The sequence below is a fragment of the Phyllobates terribilis genome, unplaced genomic scaffold (assembly GCF_046119375.1).
Source record: "Phyllobates terribilis strain yellow unplaced genomic scaffold, ASM4611937v1 Scaffold_103__1_contigs__length_5881359, whole genome shotgun sequence".
NCBI classification, from domain to species: Eukaryota; Metazoa; Chordata; class Amphibia; order Anura; family Dendrobatidae; genus Phyllobates; species Phyllobates terribilis.
Window position 1 is genome coordinate 3,008,472 of NW_027362863.1, and position 10,219 is coordinate 3,018,690.

General features: G+C 46.7%; 1 protein-coding gene across 1 annotated transcript; it reads right to left on the reverse strand.

Moving 5' to 3' along the window:
- Nucleotides 1-4,100: 4,100 nt before the first annotated feature.
- LOC141198760 (uncharacterized) lies at nucleotides 4,101-7,297 on the reverse strand. The gene has a single exon (XM_073663156.1). It carries the CDS (start codon nucleotides 7,250-7,252, stop codon nucleotides 5,168-5,170), a length of 2,085 nt encoding a protein of 694 aa, XP_073519257.1. The 5' UTR covers nucleotides 7,253-7,297; the 3' UTR covers nucleotides 4,101-5,167.
- Between the last annotated feature and the right edge of the window lie 2,922 nt (nucleotides 7,298-10,219).

Sequence of the window (10,219 nt, forward strand, 5' to 3'; positions counted from 1 at the left end):
ACACCTGAAGATTTGCAACAGGCTATGCAATTAGCTATACGGGTGGATAGAAGACTGCGTGCAAGGGTTAATGAGAGCAAATCCTCTGCTATGTCAGTTTCTGGTTATGAGAATGTGTGTACTAACAGTGGTGAACCGATGGAGATTGGATCGGTGGCACCTCGCTCTCAAGAAAAAGACCGTCAATTTTTTGAAGGCTTGTGTTTCTATTGCGGAAAATCTGGTCATTTGATTAAAGGCTGTGAGCTTCGTATGAAGAAAGAAAAAAAAATGGTCAGTCATGCCCGTATTGCCTGTTTAAATTCCAAGGGTGTATTTTTAGCTGCTTCCACGATTGCTCAGGAAAAATTAATGGAATTTCGGGTGTTTGTCGATTGTGGGTCTACTCTGAATGTTATTGATGGGGGATTCGTGGAAAGACTCAATTTAAAACCTGAACCTTTATCATCCCCCATTGCTGTGGTTTCTGTGGATGGTTCCCCTTTGAAGAATATTACTCTCAAGGTCTGTGAATTTCCTCTCACTATTAATGGTGTTCACCATGAGAAATTGGATTTGGTAGTGTTGAATAACTTGCCTTCTCCAGTAATATTGGGATTGCCCTGGTTAAAATTTCACAATCCTGTACTGGATTGGTCTACCAGTGAAATTAAATCCTGGAGCCATAAATGTTATGACAAGTGTTGTAATGGGCGTATTGCAGCTTTGGATAGGGGAGAATTGCCTGTTCCTATTCAGGATTTTTGGAGAGTTTTTTCTGAGAAGGAATCGCAGGTTTTGCCTCCCCATAGAGACTATGATTGTTCTATTGAATTTGTCCCTGGAGCGACTCTTCCTAAAAGTTGTTTATTTAACCTTACTATTCCTGAGAGGAAGGCTTTGGAGGAATACATACAGACAAGTTTGGCCGCCGGTCACATTAGGCCCTCTAAGTCTCCTGTGGCGGTTGGATTTTTTTTTGTAAAAAAAAAGGACGGCGGTTTACGTCCTTGTCTGGATTTTCGTGAGATTAACAAAATTACTGTACGCAATCCTTACCCACTGCCATTGATTCCTGATCTGTTTAACCAGTTAATGGGGGCCAAGTGGTTCTCTAAAATTGACCTTAAGGGGGCATACAATCTGTTGCGCATGAAGGAGGGTGACGAATGGAAGACTGCTTTTAACACTCCTGTGGGTCATTTTGAGAATCTGGTTATGCCTTTTGGTCTTACTAATGCTCCTGCATTTTTTCAGAATCTGATTAATGACATCCTTAGACCTTTGATCGGTAAAAATGTGGTTGTGTATTTGGATGACATTTTGATTTATTCGCCGGATCTGGAGTCTCATTGGCGGAGCGTGCGTGAGGTATTACAGTTATTAATGGACAATTCGCTTTTTGCTAAGCTGGAGAAATGTGAGTTTGCTGTACAGAGAATTAGTTTTTTGGGCTACATTGTCTCCAGCAAAGGTTTTGAGATGGATCCGGTTAAGGTTCAGGCTGTGCAGGAATGGCCTAGGCCTATTGGTTTGAAATCGATACAGAGGTTTTTGGGTTTCGCCAATTACTATAGAAAATTCATAAAAAATTTTTCTAGTATTGTCAAACCTCTGACTGATCTCACCAGGAAAGGTGCTGATGCGGTTCAGTGGTCTTCTGAGGCCATTGAAGCTTTTGTGTATCTCAAGGAGAGGTTCACCTCTGCTCACATCCTTATGCAGCCTGATGTTACTAGGCCGTTTTTGGTTGAGGTTGATGCTTCCTCTGTGGGGGTTGGCGCAGTATTGTCTCAGGATAACGGGGATGGATTACATCCCTGTGCCTTTTTTTCAAAAAAATTTTCGGAGACTGAACTGAATTACGATATTGGTAATCGGGAATTATTGGCTATTAAACTCGCATTTGAACACTGGCGCCACTTCTTGGAAGGTGCGGAATTTCCCGTTCAGGTTCTTACGGATCATAAAAATCTGATATATCTTGATGCTGCCAAGCGCCTGAATGCCCGTCAGGCTAGGTGGGCACTGTTTTTCTCGCGGTTTAATTTCTCCGTTACTTACATCCCTGGTACTAAGAATGTTAAGGCGGATGCCTTGTCTCGCAGTTTTTCTCCCATAGTCGGTGCTGAGAAAGAGGAGAACATTTTACAAGAAGGTGTTGTGATAGCTGCTTTGGACTCCGTTTTGGAAAATGAGATTCTTAAAGCACAGGAGAATGCCCCTTCTAACACTCCTCATGGGAGGTTGTTTGTGCCTGGGACCTTTAGGAGAGATTTGTTTGTTGAGTGTCACGAATCTCGGTTGGCAGGTCATCCCGGAATCTCTGAGACCAAGAGACTGGTGGGTCGCAGTTTTTGGTGGCCTGGATGGCAGAAGGAAGTCATTAAGTGGGTGCGTCAATGTACTATATGTGCTAGATCTAAGTCCTCACATACTCCTGCTGCGGGGTTGCTTTGTCCTTTGGAGGTTCCCAGTGCTCCTTGGACACATTTGGCTATGGACTTTATAACTGACCTTCCCCCCTCTGAGGGTTTTACTGTCATCTGGGTGGTCGTGGACCGTTTTAGCAAGATGTGTCACTTGGTTCCTTTCCTCAAACTGCCCTGCGCTAAAACTCTCGCTAAGGCCTTTGTCAAGGAAATTGTCAGACTTCATGGCGTTCCTACTGACATTGTTTCTGATAGGGGTCCTCAGTTCGTGGCTCGTTTTTGGCGTGCCTTTTGTGATAGGTTGGGAGTTCATTTGTCGTTCTCGTCCGGATATCATCCTGAATCTAATGGCCAGACAGAAAGGAAAAACCAGGATGTTGAGCAGTTCTTGCGTTGTTTTGTGGCAGACAATCAAGAGGGGTGGTCTGAGTTTCTGCCACTTGCTGAATTTGCTCTGAACAATCATACATCTTCTTCTGCTGGTTGTTCGCCTTTTTTTTGTTGTTCTGGGTGTTACAGGGCGGTATTCCGTGTATTAATTATTAGTGTCAGGCTTGACTATCAATAATCAATATCCGGCTAATACCTTGCCTGTTACTATTCCGATTCCTTTACTATACACTATACTAAATGGCGACTAACTGAGACAAAAACCGTGTTATCAATAAAATATATTTATTACACAAGTCTACAGTTAATTCTACTATTTAATACCACACTGACACTGAATATAACAATAATAATACGGATATACAATTAACCCCACAATAACCTAGTTACACTTCCCGCCCACTTACCTAAAAACATACATACCTTAATTACAGCCCACCCGCCTATCACTATACTATCCCTATGGAGGAAAAGAGGTTACAAGCAGTGATACTTAGCCACTTGAAGATGCCTTGGCTGCAGATGTGCTGCTGAATAAGGAGAGGCAGAAAAGGGGACTCAAAGGGTTAAGGCTGGAGCTGAGAGGTAGGGAGATGAAGGGGAGTAGAAGCAGAGCAGCAGAGTGTAATGCTGTGAGAGGTCAGTTGCAAGCTGCTGCACACAGGCACAGATGCTGCTGGCTGGTCTGCCAAGGAGAGGGCAGAGGGACAGTGGCTGGGAGGACACAGAGGGGCAGACAGGACACGTGGGGCAGGAGAGGGGACACAGAGGGGAGCAAGCACAGAGGGCAGGAGTCAGCTAAAGAAGAAGAGAGCGAGCACTGCTGCTGCTGGGTATTTAAATCCAGCGGGGCGCGCTCCCGTTAGGCCACACCCCCCGCTCCCGTTTGGCCACACCCCCACCTGCCTCCTGAAGGTGTGCATGCAGGGTGCGAGAGCCTAGCAAATCTCTGGGCACACGCATCCCTGCAGGTATCTGCGCGCGACCTGTCGGCAGGGCACTTTGAAGTGCAGAGCATCCACACTGATATGATTATATCAGTGCTGCTGCTCAGACCCCTGCAGGCAGTGTCTGCTCCAGGACAAAGGATCTCATTCATCCTTTTTGTCCTAGCAGTGTGGTGACTATCTACTGACATGGTAATTGACCATGTCAGCACATAGCCACAGACAATAAGATGGACAGATGTCCACCTCTTTTGATATGCCCAGACTTTCTTGTCCTGGGCATATTATATCAGGGGCATATGCATGGGGACATTATTATAAGGGGGACGTTCATATGAGGAAAACATGGGGCGACGTGAGGGCATTATATGTAAGTATAACCTGGGACACTTCCTTTTACAATCCCCCTGTTGTCGAGAACACGACAATGAAATTTGAGGGAAGTGTTGTACTGGGATTTATTTGCCTACTCAAACTCAAAATAACTGGTAACAGTTCAGGATGGAATAGTCTAATTCTGCACTTAGGTATTTAGACATCACCCACGTGGCCATCAGTTCTTCCCTGCCGTTCACCGTAATCTAACGTCTCCATCCATAGAAAACACCTGGCTTCTTTCTTGGTCTTTAATCAAAGTTTTTTTGTCATCAAAGTCTTTTTTTTTTTTTTTTTTTTTTTCGTCTCAGTCTTTCCTTGGTTCTGGCAATCTTCAGGTAATCGCCTATCCCAGAGCCATCATTTTACTGGTCAGACTCTGGACTGGCTTTCACCCTCTCAGTCCATAGGTCAGCCAACATCATCTCGTGTGCACCCCTCACCTTGCCAGACTTTCCGTTACTCTCCGACAGCTTGTTTCCGCTGGGTTTTGAGTATGTCTGGCGTGATGAGACTGCTGGGTGTCACAGTCTGTAGTTGGGCCTCACAGCATTCTGTCAGCGGAGGCACGACTCCCTTCAGGGACGACTTTGCCTTTGCTCAGGGACGACTTTGCCTTTGCTCCGGAACGACTTTGCCTTTGCTCTTCCCCTGTAGTGTTGATTAAAGAAGATCGTCGAGGCGGTTCCTCCATGAACAGATACGCAGATCTTTACTAGGCAGGACAGAATTTCTCGAGTAGGGAGTGATGTCACAATACCTAAGTAGACTGCGGGAAGAAACACCGTCTGATTCTAACAGACATTCAATCCATCCCTTACGAACTTCACAATAGCAAGGGTTGAAGTGGCAAATACCTTAAAGTGAGGGGACCTGTCCCTAGAGAACCTTACTCTTTTTCCCCATTCACACAAAACAGATCTGTACCCCTCCCACACCTGAATCATTAAAAAAAACATAGAAACAAACCAAAAAAAAAAAACAAAAAACAATATGTATGAAACCATATATATACAAAATTACAAAGATTCAGGACTTTTAGAGTTAGGTCCTGAACCTTCTTCGGCGGTTATATTCGTGCAGCTCTGTCTGGTTCTCCTGTATCTGGTCGGCCAGTCTCTTTACTCTCCGATAAACTAAGCCCAATCCCAGGTACATAATGATAACCAGAATCAGAAGGACAATCACTGGATGAATAAGGAGGTTGAAAAAGGAGGTGGCCTTCGGGCTGTAGCCAAACACACTTTCCCACCAGGACACCTCAGAGTCTTTGTTTAAATCATTGGTAATCCCCGTAATCTTGGTTCTGTCATGCTCAAGCTGGATAGTGGCTCGGTCCTCAGTCTCTTGAAGATTTTTGAGTATCTCGTCTTCTTTACCAAAATCCAACAACAGACGCTTGAGCTCGCCGCCAAAACCAAGAGGAACCTTCTGTAATCTCACAGGGGTGTCAGGGCGGATGTCGAGTCTCTTCTCCAGTGTTATTGGAGTTCTTCCCTGCTGTTCTGCGACATCCAGACCTAGTACAGGACTAAGGGTGCAATATACTCCTGGGAGGAGATTTCCTCTTTCGGTGCAATTAGTTGAATATATGATGTGGGTCATATTTTTCCCTTGGTACCAACACCAATACCCCTGACCCATGTATTTCAGTCGGAAGGAGGGTATTGGATTGGCCTTCATCTCACAGGACCCCTCGGCGTCCCAACACTGGTGTCTAAACACCCGCTCCTGACTACCTTGGCAGAGGATGACATCCTCTTTCCTCCAACATCCCTCTGTATCAAACAGATAAGGATGGCCTCCCTCATAAGTTAGGATATCTGAGGGGAGCTGTGGATGAAGTACCGTCCTATTGTTAATTACAATTCCCAGATTAATGGCACTGTACCCCTGTCTGAGATTACCGGATACAGGGGCTAATGAAGATGCAGTGCAGGTGAGGTTTTGACACCCATGCCATTGCACCACCCACCAATTAGTGTGGTTAGCTGCAAAGGGAGAGATCAGGGAGCTTACCCGTTGCCGGAGGTTAAATGGGTAGTGGCCCCTGAATAAAGAAGACACAATATGTTTCAGGTTGTCTGAGAGTTCACTCTGGACTTGCGTACATGCTAGGGCAAACTGAACTCTGTCTTGCACTTCCACGAGACCTGTGACTAACCTTCTAAACTTCTCTCGTAGAGCAGAAGATAGAGAGGTAGTGGCATCAATGTGCGAATGCTGTAATCCTTCTAATACATGGTTTACATCAAGCTGAGTTCTGAAACCTTCCCCAGCATGTCGCGCAATGTCCCCAAGTTTACTTCTCAGGACTTCCATATCCATAGTGTTCAGGGCACCCATTCCCAATGCACCTCCGCCCAATCCCATGGCAATTAAATCCCTCCTCCCTCTGTATTTCCTGTGTCGAGGATCATCTTTTCTCACCTCTTGCCCTGCCTCTACCCATCCTTTCATCATGTCAATTTGGTTCCTCACAAACTCCTCACATCTGTAATCCCAATGGTCTACTCTGAAGTCATCTACGGAAATTCGCCAGGTGTATAGGACAAATTTTGTATCCGTGATGATCTTCCATGGGGATGACAGTTGAGGAGCTATGGGATCTGCCAATTGATGGGTAGAAACGTTGCAGGAGTCCAGGTGCGGTTTGACCGGTTGGAGACCTTCAGCTTCGTATGGGACTCTTACCACTGTCACACATACTTGACCTCTACCCCTGAACGGATACCACTGGTCACTATCTCCAGCCTGCAATGCTAGGTTCCCGATAGGTTTGGATTTAGACAGATAGACCCACTGTGTAAAAGACCAGCACCCTTCATCTACCGCCTCACAAAAAGGCCACTTAAACGGACCATCTATATTTATGTCAAAGTTAATGTCTCTGCCCCTGGGGTCTTTCCAATTGGAAGACACGTATCTTCTCCGGTATTCCTCAGTCATAGGGGTTCCATCCATCCATACATCCACCGTTGGGATATCTACCCCATTGCATACTAAATCCCACTTCCAAGGATTAGTATCCAACGTCACCATCTGTGTATCTGGTTCCCAGTGGGCATAGGTAACAAAATAGTATCCTGTCACCTCCGGTACACATTTGTCTCTCATGATCGTGATCATGAAAGACCGTATGGATGGGGAACCCTCTACCTGAGTATACCTCAGATCCTGGGCATAGTCCGTACCTTTAAAACTGTGGCTCGGTACAAGCCCTCCAGTTTCACAGGACCACTCTGATCATTCCAAATGGCCTGATCAGAGTTGCTGCAGTTTAACTTCAACATCAATACGCTGGTCTTTAGATAGTCCGTGGAAACATGTCCTTGGACATACTTGGATTCCCTGGTGATAATCACCTGGGAATCCCTCAACATACAATATGCCTTAAGAGTGCCTTTTACTGGTATGGGTCTATCAAAATACGTCCTCACCCTCAAACCGCCTTGACTATCCTCCCTAGTGAAGGTAGCCTGGAGAATATACCATCCACTATACTCTGCTCCAGTGACATCTTCAGGACTCAGAACGCCTGTTCTCGTACACAACACCGTGGTGGTGGTGTTGGCTTCCGCTTGCTTGTATGGGTGCAAGTGGGGGTCCCTAGATACCCATCTTAAAGACTTGATGGGTGTTGGGTCTGAGTCCTGAAAATGTCGGAATTCCTTGAGACAGAGGGCGTGCAAGTCATGTTGTATGGCAGACACATTCTCCACGGGGGTGTAATGCTGTGTGACACTTTGGGCAAAACCTTCTCTCTGGAACCCATACAAATACCATTGTCCAGGTGTGAAGGTAAAATTACTGTATGGTTCTAGGATTCTACCTTCTAAGCACTCTACCATTATGAGACCTGGCCCTCCAAGTGACATACCATTATTAGATTCCCGATCCTTCCCCGAAGAGGCTGAGCCTGCCACAATCATGCTTACCACTAGCATCACAACCTGGAGAGGTACCCTGCTCAGGTGATCCCTATTCCTGTGGTTATTCGATTTCGAGGTGGACCGCCATCCAATGATCTGTTGATTGGATATGGTGTTATATGTATGGTTTTGATTGATAAAAACTTTAGAGATCCACCTTCGACCTACCACCCTCCCCCCCTGACCCAATTCTATTTGTTAAACTATTATTGAGTTGGGGAGGCCCGGGTGGCCTTTGCTTGGTCGATGTGGATCCAAAAACTTTCCTGTCGTCTACGGGAACTCTTTTTAGATGTCAGCGGCCTCTGTACTTTCAGCATTGTGTCACCCATTACCTCAAGGACCTGGTAAGGTCCTTCCCAATTGGCATCCCATGGACCAGATCGGCGGAAGATTTTCACCATTACCTTTTCCCCTACAGAGGGCATAGGCGTTTCCCCCTGTAGGTACGGTCTATGCAACCGTAAAGCTGCATGAGGCAGTAACTCCTTCAGGTTCTCTTGAACCTGTTGGAGAAACGTGTCTCTAGCAATGGCATTCTTCATTGGTTCCGATATTTGGGGCTCATTTGGTAGACACAGAGGCATTTTGCGTCCAGTCATCAGCTCGAAGGGAGTGATACCGGTACTAGTTGCCTCTGTCGCTCGGATACCCATCAGCACTGCCGGAAGGGACGTTACCCATGAGGAACCCTTTTCCAACAGTGCTTTAGAAAGCCGTGTTTTGAGGGTACGGTTCATTCGTTCCACAATGCCCGCTGACTGAGGGTGGTAAGGGACATGAAACCTCTGCTTTATGTCCAGCAGTCCGCAAAGAGCTTTCATGACCCTACCCGTGAAATGTGTCCCTCTGTCTGATTCTATCACTCTGGGGATACCCCATCGTGACAGAACCTGTTCCCAGAGAACACGGGCAGTAGTGGTAGCCGAATCATTGACCGTGGGGATGGCTTCTATCCATTTGGAGAAGACATCCACCACCACCAGTGCGTAACGGCAGTTACGACTTCCTGTTGGTAAGGGTCCGATGTAATCGATCTGGATTGCGGACCATGGACCCTCTGCTGGCGGAACTCGCTGTAGCACTGGCTTCAGGGCTGGTGCCCTTGGGTTAACCTGAGCACATACTAGGCATTGTTGAGTGACTTCCTCTACCGTTTTAGACATTGTACACCAGTATAGTTTGTCCCTTAGGAGGGACAGTAGCTTGTCCCGGCCAAGGTGTCCAAACAATTGATGGTTTAGTCTCGTCAGCTCTGCCTGCAGATGCTGCGGTACTACTGGTAGAGGAAGTCGTGTACCAGTATTAAAACACAGGATCCCCTGACATATTGTCCAGGGATGCTGTGGAGCTGTGATGTGAGTCATCAGAAGAGGATCTTTTGCCTGTTCCTCCTCAAATGACACAGGGCCGCCTTTGAGTTTTGTTTGTCGCACTGCAATCTGGAATGCAGGAATCTGTCCAGTACCTGGTTCCCGAAGGACCCCAGACACTGCAGCAAACTTGGCCAATTCGTCAGCCTTGTTGTTCCCTAAAGTCAAAGGCTGTTCTCCTCTCTGATGTGCTGGGACTTTAATGATTGCAGCCTCTGCCGGATGAGCCATGCCCCATTCCCACAACTCTTTCAGGACTGTTACATGAGCCAGAGGTTTATTCTGGCTGTCCACAAATCCTCTTCTCTTCCATGTGTGCAGGTGCAGGGTGAGGGATCGAACTACATATGAACTGTCGCTATATATAGTTCGATTCCCTGGAGGTTGAAGGTGGAGAGCCTCCTTGACAGCCTCCAGTTCAGCTCGTTGTGCTGACATGTAACCTGGCAACCTGACGAGATTCTGGGTGCCTGTGGTGTCATCCAGCACCGCAAATCCTGTCACATAGGTGCCATCCAGGCAGAATCTAGAGCCATCAACAAAAATTACCCTGTCTTCCGGATGGCTGTCGATCCTGAACATTTGTGGTAAGGCGATCTGTGGTGAATGCCCACAGTCATGTTCTGTTCCTGTCATGTTTAACAACTGGGACAGAACATACTTCGCCTTGTGGTCCACTTTCAGATTCCGGCCACTAAGGTCCATGATCCACCTTCCGAACCTCTGTTGGGAGACTCCGGGGAGTGTTTCGCGGAGCAAAAGGACCAAAGGGGAATGCGGAGTCTGTAAAG